The sequence below is a fragment of the Gopherus flavomarginatus genome, chromosome 4, assembly GCF_025201925.1.
Source record: "Gopherus flavomarginatus isolate rGopFla2 chromosome 4, rGopFla2.mat.asm, whole genome shotgun sequence".
Classification (NCBI taxonomy): domain Eukaryota; kingdom Metazoa; phylum Chordata; order Testudines; family Testudinidae; genus Gopherus; species Gopherus flavomarginatus.
In genome coordinates, this window is record NC_066620.1 from 12,554,815 (window position 1) to 12,569,837 (window position 15,023).

At 44.0% G+C, this 15,023-nt stretch overlaps 1 protein-coding gene across 2 annotated transcripts in view; it reads left to right on the plus strand.

Moving 5' to 3' along the window:
• ISM1 (isthmin 1) overlaps nt 1-12,928 on the plus strand; it is a 50,733-nt gene extending 37,805 nt beyond the window's left edge. For both annotated transcript variants that reach the window (XM_050952168.1, XM_050952169.1), the window contains 4 exons: nt 70-337; nt 3,427-3,570; nt 8,997-9,086; nt 10,808-12,928. In XM_050952168.1, the coding sequence (XP_050808125.1) occupies nt 70-337; nt 3,427-3,570; nt 8,997-9,086; nt 10,808-11,325 (1,020 nt within the window). In that variant the 3' untranslated portion in view covers nt 11,326-12,928. The remainder of the gene's footprint in view (nt 1-69; nt 338-3,426; nt 3,571-8,996; nt 9,087-10,807) is intronic.
• The last annotated feature ends 2,095 nt before the right edge of the window (nt 12,929-15,023 follow it).

The following is a 15,023-nucleotide window of genomic DNA, read 5'->3' on the forward strand; positions in this document are numbered from 1 at the left end:
ACTCTCTGAGGAGATGATCTGTTTTGGATTTTGCATGCTGACTGACCTGGCATAACTTGAATTCTCTAGGTTACCATAGAAGTGGTTGATGGCCCTGATACTGAACCAGAGAAGGATCTGCACAAAGAGAGCAGCAAGCCTAGCTGGCCAGTCCCATCCCCTGACTGGAGGAACTGGTGGCAGCCATCATCCACCATGACTCGCATGAGTAGCGGTGACCAGGACTACAAGCATGACAGCACCACCGAAGATAGCAACTTCCTAAACCCTCTTGGTGGGTGGGATAGGCATGCGCCCAACCACCGGACTTTTGAATCCAAGGAGCAGCCAGAATATGGTGAGTTCGCATTCCAGACCTCTTATGGGCACCTTGGGATTGTAAAACTAGTTTGGGGGAAATGAGAATGGAGAGACGTCGCTGAAAGTAGGCCAAGCAAAATAGCATTTTTCCAACATGTGGCTTTTGTTCATTGGCTTTTAAATACAAATCTGTGCAGATGCACAAACTAGGCTGTGGTAGCCACATTCCACTTGTAAATCTATAATCTTGAAAATTATACCAGTTATCTTACAAGAAGTTTTTTTTATTCATGACTATACTTTTTTTAAACAAAGGAAACAAGGTCTCATTTATTTTTAGTGTAAGGATAAGTACAAATTTAGAACCATGCGTGCAGTGATTTGGAAGCTAAAATGTAACTGGTGGATAAATGAGTGGGAACTACAACGTGGTCATGTTTGGTTGAGATATAAGTAAGGCAAGCTATATTGACTCGTGTAGGGAGTGGCATAGATAGCAAGAACATTTTGTGTGTGTAATTCTGTTCCAGATGTATCATGGGGAAAACAATTGTTTTCAGTTTGTTGTATGAAACAATTGCTGAAAACAGAAAGTAAAGAAATAATTCATCCTATCACATTGGTCTATAGCTGCACATTTTGGGATGACTGCTGGGAGGTGATTTAATATGCACACTATGGCAGTTGCAAGTGGCTCAGAGCCTTTAAGGATGAAGCTGTAAATCAATATATACTTAAGTAGGGCCCTACCAAATTCACAGCCATGAAGAACATGTCACAGATCATGAAATATGGTCTTTCTTTTGAGTGCTTTTACCCTATACTATACAGATTTCATAGGGGAAATGAGTCTTTCTCAAATTGGGGGTCCTGACCCAAAAGGGAGTTGCGGGGTGGTGGGGAGGACGGACACGAGGTTATTTTAGGGGGGTTGCAGTATTGCCACTTACTTCTGTGCTGCCTTCAGAGCTGGGCAGCCAGAGAGCGGTGGCTGTTGGCCGGGTGCTCAGCTCTGAAGGCAGCGCCCCGCCAGCAGCAATGCAGAAGTAAGGGTGTCGATACCATACCATGCCACCCGTACTTCTGCTATGCGCGGATGGAGGGCTGTTTGAGGGTCCCAGCTCGGCCGGCAGCAGTGCAGAAGTAGAGATGGCAATACTATACCATGCCATCCTTACTTCTGTGCTGCTGCTGGCAGTGGTTCTGCCTTCAGATCTGGGCTCCCGGCTAGCAGCTGCCCCTCTCCAGCTATCCAGGTCTGAAGGTAACCATGCCAACCTTACTTCTGTGCTGCTGCTGGCAGCGGTTCTGCCTTCAGAGCTGGGCTCCTGGCCAGCAGCCACCGCTCCCAGCTGCCAAGCTGTGAAGGCAGTGCCCAGCCAGCAGCAGCACAGAAATAAGGGTGGCAATACCATATCGTGCCATCATCATTACTTTCAGCCAGAAGCCGCCACGCTCCAGCTGCCCAGGTTTGAAGGCAGCACTGCCACTAACAGCAGCAGCACCACAGACGTAAGGGTACTATACCACAGCCCCCCCACACACAGACACAATAACCTTGCGAATCCCCACACACAACTCCTTTTTGGGTCAGGACCTCTACAATTACAACACAATGAAATTTCATATTTAAATAGCTGAAATCATGAAATTTACGACTTTTAAAATCCTGTGACTGTGAAATTGACCAAAATGGACCGTGAATTTAGTACGGCTCTATATTTAAGGTTTTAGGTAGAGCAGCATTTCAAAGCAGTGGTTTCATTCCCTGTCATTCATGTTGCATCATCTACACACACAGAAGCTGTAGCGTCCTGTTTCAGCCCTAGTTTCCCTTGTTTTGATTAGGTTTGAGTCTAGAGCCTTAACTAAGAGAGAGCTTTTTTGCTGAATTTTATATTTAAATATGTGCATAAGTATTGAATATCGTGGGCCAGAATTTTAAAGTCCTTTCTTCTTGTACCTGTATTTGTGGACAAATTTTAGTACTGCAAAAAGATGTACAGTGCTCTGCCACACCTAAGGACATCAGTGTTAAAAGAAGATTTCTATTCCCATTGCAGGGTCTCTAGGCTAAAACACCCATCTTTAACAGGGTTTATTATCCATGTTTTCTGTCCACACAAGCAGTAAAACAAACCATGTTATAAAATAGACACCTCTAACCCTGGCAGAAAACTATGCACTAGCCCAGTCCTTTACATAGTGAGAGACAAGAGCTTGGTTGGTCTTCTCGCAAAGGTGTAACCCTGAAGTGGCCTGTTTGATATCGGGAGTGAAGGCACACTAGGCAGTACACTCTATGCTCTGGACTTCCCAGATTAGTTCGTGGAATGTTTCACTTAATTTGGGCCCAGTCATGTTCGTATTATTTGTACTGTGGTAGTGCCTAGAAGCCGCAGTCATTACAGAACAAAATGCTGGTTCCTGACCCAAAGAGCTTTTAATGGTGAAGGATCAGGCCCTCAGTGACAACAGTTAGTCATTTAGTCAGTGCTATAATATTTTTATTACCATGAGTTTGAAAAGAACGTGTAATTCACTGCGTCAAAGTGACTTTTTCTATAACATGTTAGCTCTCTTGCTCTGATGTGTGGGGAGATTAAAGAATGAAACTGAAATATTTCCACATGCAATCAACTACCCAAACAAAATCCAACCTGTATTCTGTCCTAAAATCCAATTAAGTTTTGAATATCTTTGTGTGCTATAGATATCTTTGGAGGGGTTTATTTGAGGGGTGGGGAGGTTAAAGTAAATGTTTTTATTACATATCTGGTTGGTTTGTGATCAGAAAGCATATTCCTACTGATGGAAAAATAGTTGAAATAGATGTTTTGTTAGTTCATGACCCAGCTTTACAGCTGAAGATTCTCGGCTGCTAAAAGGTCAAAAGAGAGGAAATATTTTTTTCAAATAATGTTGCATGCACGTCCCTGAGGAGAGGCAAGTGTGAAAACCATTTAAACAGCAGGCTTAAGCCTGGCACTCAGCCCAGGTTTCAGGTAGAGACATCTGGATTCCATTCTTGCTATGCCTACTTAATAAAAACCACCATCTATACAGTAGTTTTTGGTAGTAGGGTTTTTGTTTTTCATTTCCTTCCTCATCTTTGTTCCTGTATAGATTATATTGATGGAGAGGGAGACTGGAGCCCATGGTCCATTTGTAGCGTAACCTGCGGGAATGGCAATCAGAAGCGAACCAGGTCCTGTGGATATGCCTGCACAGCCACAGAGTCGAGGACATGTGATAGGCCAAACTGCCCAGGTATGGTTAACAAATGGTCGTTGTTTTTAAAGAAAGAACCTGAATTATTGTTAGAAAGATCATTGGGGACAGAGCACTGGGTTTGGAGGGCTTCACCATACACGGTTAAAGGCCAGCATCACATTTGGGCCGTGGCTGGGTAACAGTGCTATTAAAAAGTGATGTTCCTGAAAGTCACTTATTTCGTATGTGAACTACCCTAAAATGTAAAAAGGCAGACCTGGTATTTTAATGTTAATGTACCATGTCTGTCTTTTACGTTTTAGGGTAGTTCTATTTTTATTTTTAAATTAACAAAGCATTTGTTATTAAATCCAATGTTGTCCCCTATAAGGGGTTAAACTTGCTACAGAAAGTTTCAGTCTAAAGGCAAACTTCTTTTGTTGGTGCAGTTACTTCTTGCCTACCCAACCATTCCGCGTGTCACAGGACTGAAGCGTTTTTCCAAAGAAATGTGCACTCGTTTCACCTAGAATGCACTTGGTTTTTTTATTTTAAAACCGCCTCATTACTATTATTTGAAAATAAGAACATACATTGCAATACATTTAATGTGTATATACTTGCCATAATGTCAGGAATAATGGCTCCATATTAGCTGTTAATATGCCCTTTAAAATATCATGCTAACTGTCTACAAAGTGGCTTTAGAGAAGTGGTTCTCAGACTAAGGCCACCGCTTGTTCAGGGAAAGCCCCTGGCGGGACGGGACAGTTTGTTTACCTACCACATCTGCAGGTTTGACCGATCGTGGCTCCCACTGGCCGCGGTTTGCTGCTCCAGGCCAATGGGGGCTGCAGGAATCAGCGCGGGCCAAGAGATGTGCTGGCCGCCCTTCCTGTAGCCCCATTGGCCTGGAGCAGCAAACCGCGGCCTGTGGGAGCCGCGATCGGTCAAACCTGCAGATGCGGTAGGTAAACAAACCAGCCCAACCCTAGTTTGAGAACCACTGCTTTAGAGGAGATCTGAAACATGGTCTTATACACTAGATGTTCTACTCCTGGGGGAATTCTGTGCCACTGCGCATGTGCAGAATTCATGTCCCTCACAGATTGCTTTGCTTCCCTGCAGAAAAAAGACTTTCTGACAGAAAAGCAAAGGGAAGGTGCAAGAGCAGTCATGCACCACTCCCTAGCTGCGCAGGTACATTGTTTTAGGCACCCAGAGCAGCCGGTGGAGACAGTCAGTGGGTCCTACCCTGAGCTGGGATCAGCTGCTAGTCCTGGCTGGGCTGGAGGCAGGAGAGGATGGGATTTTCTCTTCTCCTGTAAGGAGTGGCTGGAGCTGTGTCAAACCCACCCCTAGGAACCTCCCCCAGCTGCAGAAAGCTCAGCATCCTCTTCTGCTTCCTGCCCCCATCACTCCTCAACTGCGGGGGGAGTGGTCACTGTACGGGGAGCTGCTCCCCCATCCACCCAACTCCCTGTACATCTGGACCCTCCCATTCCCAGATATCTCCTCCAAGCCACACCCTGTACTCCCAGAATCCCCGAGTCCTCCATATCCAAGCCTCACCCCATTGAAGCTCAACCCCTGCATCTGGAGCCCCTTGAACCCAGACCCCGCTGCCTCCAGACCCCTCACTCACCCGGACCACCCCCCACTGAGCTCCCTGTACTCAACTCCCCACCCTGATGAGCCCCACCTCCCTGCACCAACCTGAGCCCCCACATCCAGACCCCCATGCCACTGACCCCCAAAAAGCTGCATCCAGACCCCCACCCCACCAAGCCCCACTCCCGCAGCACCCATAGTCCCCTACTGAGACCCACACACCCAGACCCCTCCTCTAAACCCCAACCATTTTCACCTGGAAGCCCCTGCAGAATCCCATTGCCCCTGCACCTGGAACCCCCCCCAATGAGCCTCTGTGCATCCCGATCCCCCCACACTGAGCTGCCTGCACCCGGATTGTCCCACACAGAATCCTCTCACCCTCATACCTGGATCCCCCCACACTGAGCCCCTCCACACTTGGATCCTGCCTGCCCCACACCTAGTGCACCTGGCAGGGCCTCAGGGTGTTTCTGGGGCAGGCCCAGTCCTTGTGCTGTGTCAGGGTTGGGTGCAGCCTCACCACTGAGTCCGCCTTCTGGGGGTGGGAGATCTCCCACCTTTGTGTAGCCAGTGGCCTGTGCTCCCCACTGCCATACTGCAGCCTCTGCGTTTGTTTATTGACAAATAAAACTTGCCACATTTTAAAATATTGTGCACAGAATTTTTAATTTTTTGGATGCCAAACTTAGGCACAGAATACCCTCAGGAGTAATGTTCTAAAGAGCTGCTGGAGTTTGAGTGAAAGGATTTTTGGGGTTTTTTTTAATAGACATTAAACCACAAAGCTCCTGTCTCTTAATACAAACCAGCAAGTCTAGAATTAAGGCTAAAATGCCATTCATCCATCTCTCTCTCTCTCTCTCTCTCTCTCTGTCCATTTTGCCTACAAATCGGAAAATTCTCAAAACCAGCAGGCTTGGCCCTTCAATGCCTGTGTACCACAGGGCAGATTAAGGATGTGGTTTTAGCTTGAGCTGCGTGTTGAGAGGCTCCTCTGCTTATTCATATTAATCCACATTTGCACAACCCATACAATGATGCAGCACGGAGGGTGATGCATTGGAGCTGTATAATTACACCACGGAGAGCAGTATGGAGCATCCACATAGGCGCTGACTCCGTGGGTGCTTTGGGACTGGAGCACCCATGGGGAAAAAATGGTGGGTGCTAAGCACCCACTGGCAGTCCCACTACCAGAACCTCCCCCTCCCCCCAGTGCCTCCTGCCCGCTGGCAGGCCCCACCGATCAGTGCCTCCCGCTCCCTCCTAGGGCCTGCCACAGATCAGCTCTTTTGCAGCAGCAGGAGGCACTAGAGGGTGTAGGGGGAGAAGCAAGGGCACAGCGTGCTCGGGGGAGGAGGTGGAACTGGGTGGGAAAAGGTGGAGGCAGAGCAGGGGTGAGAAGCAGCAGGGTGGCGGTGGGGCCTTGGGGGAAGGGGTGGAGTTGGGGGCGGGGCCTGGGCAGAGCCAGAGGAAGCACCCCACCAGCAGATTGCATTTCACCAACATTTAGCCATGTTTAGCTTCACAATTTGGATGGTAAAGGAAGTGAAAGACCTGAAATAGCTATAAAATCCTAAGTATGAGATCAGATGTTGCCACTGGCATTGCTAGAGATTTTTAAAGTCACTTGACAAGCAGTGTTTGGCAGTTACTCTCTCACATACACACCCATCCATCTCAGGATGTTAGTTGCTATTTGCTAGCCGCTGCAGGAAATACACTGACTATCTCACACACACACAAGTAATCTGCTTGTTGAACATTTTCCCGCATTCCCTCAGACCTGAACAACAATAGGTTAAATCCAGAAGAGGTCACCATCTCCCAGATATAGCCTCAGGTATTTGTTACCATCTAGCATCAAACCATGGCAGACTTGAAAGAATATATTATGTCACATTACAGACACCTGAGCTCAGTGAGGAAAATGTAATACGCTCTTCGAGTCTCTGCTGGTATTTTTAAAATGACCAGAGCAAAGCTCAGCTTCTACTGTCAGCAGAACCTCTGCAGCGAATTATTACCTTGGAAGGATTCTGGGGTATCTATTATTCTGCATCTACAGCTGCAGTTAAGGCAAAGCCCTTACAATAAATTATTGTAAAAAAAAGCCTGAGGCTGTTTTGAAGCTCTGCAAGGCCCTGGTTTGTATTACTGTCCACCAGTAACAAGATCATGATGAAGTTTGCTGGAGAGGGGATGGAAGGCTACATTAACCACACAGTTTTTGCATACCGAGAGTTTTCAGGGCTTACTTTTGAAATATATGATGCAATGGAAAAAAAAATTACTTGCTTAAATGCTTCTTTGAAGGGCTTTCATTTGAAGAGAATAGTAGTTAGCTAAATAAAATAACAGCAAAAGGGTGTTCATTTGAGCATAATACAATTAGTCCAGTAATGACCATGTTTTCACAACTTTTTTGTTATTCTATGGTTCTCTGTGCTAATGACAAATGCTTCACTGGAGCTTGCCAGGCACCCCTAGTTTCTAAGATTTTTGGACCATTATCTACATATTTGTCTCTTTCCTCCCAGCTCCTTTCACTCCTCTAGCTGCGGAAGAAAATGTAACTGAAGAGCAAAGCATACAATACATTTTCAGCTTGTTGAGGCAGGCGCTATTGCATTTACTCACTGTAAAACATTTGGTACCCTGCCAACATGTAAACATGAACATATTAGCAAGTCTCCATCAGTTTAAAAGGTGGAGCTGAGGTGGTCTCCAACCAATCCTGGAGTCTGAAACAGCAGTGCTGGAATGCAGGACCATAGGAGGCCCTGGAAGGGAGCAGAGGGTTGCTGAGAGGTAACTGGGGGAGCTGGGAGAAAGATAGAGGGAGCTGAGGGAGGCCTGGGCAAGCAGGGAGTGACTTTCTATAGAGCTGGTCCTGTCCCTGCCTCCCCCTACCTGTGCCAGGCTCCTCTCTCCACTATCCATGTGGTCCTGCTGCCAGACTCCAGCTCCACCCTGGGCTTCTGGCAGTTCTGTCCCCTGACGCTCCCCTGGCCGGTCCCCCACTCAGGCCTAGCATCAGCACCTGCTGGCTCAGAAGACTCTTTGCAGCTGGGGAGAGAAAAGAGCCACTTGATCTGGGACTATTGCTGTTCCAGCTCCAAAAAAAAGAATCATAGATTACTAGGGTTGGAAGGGACCTCAGGAGATCATCCAGTCCAACCCCCTGCTCAAAGCAGGACCAATTCCCAAATGGCCCCCTCAAGGATTGAACTCACAACTTTGGGTTTAGGAGGCCAATGCTCAAACCACTGAGCTATCCCTCCCCCCAGTGCCCTAGAATGTTCCAGATCAGTGCCAGATCAGCATTTTGGAGCATTTTAAAGCAGCTGGCGCACAATCTCCAACGGGTTTCATATTCCACGTTGTGCTTTACAGCTTTCACTAAGAAATTTCTCAACAAGTTGAGATGTCATCAACCATCCCTAACACATGCTAGGAAAAAGATATCTGGATACATAAACTTGGCCACCTAATCAAATGGATGGATTTTCATTGGTACTGAGCACCTGCAGCTTCTATTGGAATTCCTGGGAATTACTGGGCAGCTTTGACAAATCAGGCCACTTAGTTACATACCTAAATAGAAATTTAGGTGCCCTAACTAGAGCTTGGCACTGAAGTATGGAACCTTTGGCCTGGCTATTTAAAGGCCTGCCTAGCAAGTATACCAGTTATCTACAGGGACTCCACAAGGTCAGCCTGTTTCCCATCATTATATTGTTAATGTTTTCCTCCAGCACTAAATTCAACAGAGGCAATGAAATCAGAACTTTGGTGGTTTGTTTTTGTTTTTCATTGTTGTTTACTGTTAAGGAAACACATCTATTAGTTTGTGTTTTTGTCTTTAGGGATTGAAGACACCTTCAGGACAGCTGCCACAGAAGTGAGCTTACTTGCAGGAAGCGAAGAGTTCAATGCCACCAAGCTATTCGAAGTTGGTAAGCAGCTGGCAGTCTAGTATCTCTTACTGTAAAGAGACGAGCTCCTTTTAGGATTGTTTTTTAAACTAACACTATAATATTTGGGCTCATACACCTCTGTCTTTAACCCAAATGAGTCATATTCCAAATGGCTGTTGATTCTCATATTGTTAAGGAACAGAACTAGACCTCGGAATAGCTTGTTTCTATCTCTAGCTCTGTCACAGGATTCTTTTTGAATAACTTTCCGCAAATTACCAAGTCAGTGTCTGGGCCTCAGTTTCTCCAGTTGTAAAACAGCGATGCTGCGTCCTTACCTTACAGCAGTGCTATAAGGCTCAATGTTAACAATTTTCAAGCACTTCAGTATCCTCAGTTGAAAGGTGCCATAGTGGCGCTTTATTCATGATCATTTTTGTAAGAGTTACAGCTGTTGCTGATGTGCGGTGGATAATTTTATGAACAATAATAGCATTTGTAGCTATGGATGGCAAGATAGGGTCAACCAAATCAATCCTCAGGGCATGAGCTGATTGCTGTATGTAACTTTCTTCCATTCATGTACAACAGTGCACATAATGGGCCTTGTGTACTGTGAGGGTTTATCCCCTACCATCAAAGCATCAGGGATTGGTCGCTTATGGAGGTAGGATACTGGACAGGGTGAATCAACAGTGTTATCTGGCGTGCCAAATCCTAGTGTATGCTTGTAAGGCAAACTATAGTACTTGTTTCCAACCAGGCATATGACTTAAATGTACGGCAAACTGACCATGAAATCATTGAGTCAATATGTTTGCAGTATAGCTTCAGGCCCACACTTTGCTCACCTTACTCATGTGATGAGAGCTATTGAGTGCTGATGACATAAGTAATGTGGAATGAAGCCCTACGTGTGGGACCAGACCCCTCATTTGAGATGATTTGGCCCCCCCAAAAACCCAAATGTTCTACTCTGGTCACCCCTCCATCCCACACCAAAATTCATAGGTCTAGTGCCATTTGACCATCCTAATTTACAGACATTGTCTGATGGTACATCATGTAATTGACTGCTGTAGGCCCCTCTCTATCTTTGAACTGCAGCTGCTCGAAAGATCCTTTCGGAGAGGCAGAGGACGTGGCAAGGGAAAAACAAATGAAGCCCTAACCAAAGTATTTTTCATGAATACAAGGCTCTGCTTATCATCTTGGAGTCTTTAGTTTCATTACAACCCAGCTGAGCCTCACATAACATTTCAGAACCCCAAGTGGTGGCACAGGAAGGCTGTGATCTTGGGTTTGGAGCTGAGGGTCAAGAGCTAGGGCTGCCAGTTTCTATTCACAATTCTGATTCATTGTTTAATCTAGGGCAAGTCACTTAACCTCTCTGTGCTTCAGGTTCACTCACTTGCAAAACTGGGGTATGATGTCTACTGTACTTCACTGGGCTGGTGCCAGGTTTAATTGAAGTTTGTAAGACACTTTGAAAGCCTAGTAAGTGCCAAGGATCCATGTCGCTATGGCAATGTAATTCACAGTAGGAGGATGGCCTTTTCTCGTCATATTTTGCTTTCTTGATTCTCCAATAACAAGATACGTCACCACACTGCAAGCAGGCATGCTTTATAGCCCTTACTTGGTTACACAGAACTTTCTCTCATTGGTTATCTTCATTGTGTTATCTCTGTAGCTATATCATTTAATTTACATGCTGCATAATGTACCTTAAGGCATTTTCATCTCCCCTCCTCTCACAGATACTGATAGTTGCGAAAGATGGATGAGCTGCAAAAGTGAGTTCTTGAAGAAATACATGCACAAAGTGGTTAATGACCTACCCAGCTGCCCTTGCTCCTACCCCACAGAAGTCGCCTACAGCACTGCTGAGATCTATGATCGGATTAAGCGGAAAAACTTTCGCTGGAAAGATGCAAGTGGGCCAAAGGAAAAATTGGAGATCTACAAGCCGACAGCCCGATATTGTACCCGCTCTATGCTTTCCTTGGAGAGCACAACTCTAGCTGCGCAGCACTGTTGCTATGATGACAATATGCAGCTGATAACTAGGGGGAAAGGGGCTGGTACGCCAAACTTGATCAGCGTAGAATTCTCCGCAGAGCTCCATTACAAAGTCGACATTTTGCCTTGGATTATATGCAAAGGAGACTGGAGCCGATACAATGAAGCACGGCCCCCTAACAATGGTCAGAAATGTACAGAAAACCCTTCAGATGAAGACTATTACAAACAGTTTCAGGAAGCAAGGGAATACTGAAGGGATTGTCCTCCTCAGACAGGAAGATGAGGATCGTTTCCATAAAACTGCATTTGCTGCATTATCTATTTGAAATAGGGTTGGTCAGTATCTTTAGTATGAGTGTATATATTTGTATATAATACGTGTGTGTTTGTGTGTGTGTGTAATTTATATATGCGTATATTTCACACACACACACTTCTCTGCATACAAACATACACAAAACCTTTAATGAGAGAAGCTTTTAGAGCAATACAATGCATTTTATTTCAAAAGAAAGAAAACACCCAGGAAAAAATAGTGTGAAATTCTTGCTGAATAAAGGGTTTGATATTGATTTTTACATCAGTGTAAAGCTCTGATCCTGCTCCCATTAAAGTCAATAACAAAGCTCCTATTGATTTTAAATGATGCACAATTGGTCCCTAATGGCAGGGTAAAGCTAGGGGAAGTGAAATGCGAATCAGGTTCAAAGGCCCTGATTCAGCAAAGCACTTAAGCACATGCTTAGATCTATCACTGTACAGCAAACCACTTAATCACATGCTTAAATCCATTATAGTCAATGTGACTTAAGCATGTGCTTAGAGATCAGCACATACTTACCTGCTTTGCCATATGGACAGTTTTGGGGTTTTTTTGTATCAGGGCCAAAGAGCCTAAACTCTCAAACAGTTTTTATATGTAACTTATTTAATATAAACACAGCTGTTAAAAATAACACTTTCTCTGGAACTGTATTAATGAAAGTATTTAATCGTATCTCTAAGAAGAGGGGAAGGATTGTTGGGAGGGTAAGCTATTAATGATTGGAGGAGAAAACAAGTAGAAATGCTGAAGATCAGTAAACCAACGCCAACATTAATCATTCTTAGTTGAAGCTCCCCTTGCCCTTCCAGTCACTCAGGTGTTAGCTGTATATATGTGGTAAGGTTTCCAGGCGATGCAGCTGCCATGTTCCTTTGGGCTACATCAAAAGAATCTAAAATAAGGTCTTGGATTCTGCAAAGACAAATGACTGTGCTTAACTTCCCATACTGTGAGTAGTTCAGTGACTTCAATGGGACTATGCACAAGGGGCGAAGCTACAGCTGCTATGAATTATCATAGCTCCGTGGAAGAGAATGGAGTCATGACAATTCACACCAGTAGAGGATCTGCCACACTGTGTATAAATAAAGAAACTGTGTAAGTCAGTCTTTGTAGGATCAGGGGCTAACAGGCCAAAATTTGCTGAGGCTGAAGAGTGTACTTAAAAGGAAAAGAATGTTGACAAAAAACTAAGAAATCCCAGTTATCTCCTAATTCCTACATGTAATTAGAAGGGTTCTGCTATAAAGAAAGAAGTGCACTTTTAAAAAAAAAAAAAGAGAAACAGAATATAGACTTTTGAACATATTCACTGGGGTACAATACGTCACCTTCTTAATTCTTTGTCCTGACTGCACAGTATTATACAGAAAAAGCTATTCTTTAAAGAGTTTTTTGGGGGGAAAGGGATAAGGAGTTGTTCTCAGTGATTTAAAAAACCTGCGCATTATTTTTGTAAAGTATTTATTAAAATGTTGTTATAACTCATTCAATGGGCGTTTTTAACATGCCGGGCTTCTGTAGTTGGAATGTGATGGCCAGGAAAGAGACTTTTCTAGGCAAATGTTTAACTTTCAGATCTCTATGAAAAGTGAATCTATCAATAAAACCACAGTTAAACAGTTGGCACCTGCATTCTCATTAAAAACATAAAGAAAATTACAGTGTGCGAAAAGGAGTAATAAACACTTAAATTAGTGTGTCGGGAACTACACTGCTAGCTACATTTAGCTCATTTGAGTCCCAGTCAGTCAGTCATGCATATGTACTAAACATGAAACCTTATCCACTGGGATTCAGTTTATTGTACGAGAATTAATCAGAATTTAAAAAGGAAAACAGGCAGATCTCTTGGTTTTATCACAATCAACTGGCACCTGAGAAGCCAAGAATTGAGTAGTTGATCAGGGCAGGTCATCATATGTCCCTAAACAAAAGGACTGTTCCTCATTTCAGGATCTCTCCCCGTCATGTTTATAGAAACCAGTTTTTGTAAACCCTTGCGAGTCCAGTCCTGGTAAGGAGACTCTAGGCACCTGAGCCAGTGAAATTGACAGCAGATGGGCTAAACATTTAGGCACCTCAAGGATCACCCATTACAGAGGAAGGGAGTTTTATAAAAATGGACCAGTGTTTTGCCCAGTTAGCTGCCTTGAAAATAGAGGAAGTGATGTAATGAGCAATTTCTAACAGCATGGGATGAAACCAGCATCTCAGATTTCTCTGGGAGAGAGATGTGTAGACTCACATTAATTATATATTTGTGGAACTATGGAGAGGTTTTTAATAATACACCATTAACGTTCAACTGCACAACAAATATGGTATGTGGGGAAGGTAAATTATTTTAATCAACAAAGTGAGGAAAAGCTGTCAAGTCCCACTGCTTACAATGTGCCAAAATGAGAAACATTTGGCAGCCCATTACAAATGTTTTCAGCATCAGTATACGTTTTCCTAGCACTGGTCCTGGAGCAGAAATCAAGAGGAAAGAATTCTAAATTGCTGCAGACTAATAATAATAATAATAAAAAAAAAAAAGGTAAAAGCAAAATTAGTGCTATTGCATCTGAAATTACAACCCATTAGGTTTTGTATCTTTGCATTCAACAACTGTTAAAGATCACTGTCCAAATGTCTCCCTGATGTAACTCTCCTCTAACACACTGGCGTTCAGCCAGCCATGGATTTGACTCAGTCTCGGTAATTAAACAAATAGAGAAGTGGAGAGATCAGGGCCCTAACTTGCTAGAAACAGTTAAGATGAAATCTTACGATGTAGGTTACAATAGAATAAAGCAGGTGTATAAAACAAAGGGAAACATAGGGGGAACTAAACCATACGAAGCACCACACACACTGCCTTGCCAACCAATGTTTTGAAAAGATTTTTGACACTGTCCAAGAGATTCTTTGAAGAGTTAGCAGCAGCCATTATGCCTCCTAGAAGGAATTGGGGGCTATAGTACATTTCTGTAAGGCCCCTGTGCCCACTTGACTTTCCGTTAGGCTTTCTCCATGCCGCTAAATAAAAGCCCATTAATTTTGTCTTGTCTTTGAAGGGACCTGGCTGTATGTTGCTGTTAAATGGTGAGATTATGTTAACAAAACCTGTAGTGATGATCAGACATTCAGGCTACAGGCAATGTGGTTAAACCAGTGCGTCCCAACAGTTTTTATTAGCTGCTTATTTTTCCCCCTGTGATTTGCACTGTCAGTGGAATGCAGCCGTTGATCCAGACCTCCTTTGTAAAATGCTTTGAGATCTACTGATGAAAAGCACTATACAAGAGCCCCAGGTATCATTAAAGAGACCTGTCAATTAACCACAGTTAACTCACGCGATTAACTCAAAAAAATTAATCATGATTAATCGCACTGTTAAACAATAGAATACCAATTGAAATTTATTAAATATTTAGAGCCTACAAGTCCACTTAATCCTATTTCTTGTTCAGCCAACCACTAAGACAAACAAGTTTGTTCACATTTACGAGAGATATTGCTGCCTGCTTCTTATTTACGATGTCACCTGAAAATTAGAACAGGCACTTGCATGGCACTTTTGTAGCTGGTGTTGCAAGATATTTACGTGCCAGATATTCGTATTCCCCTTCATGCTTCAG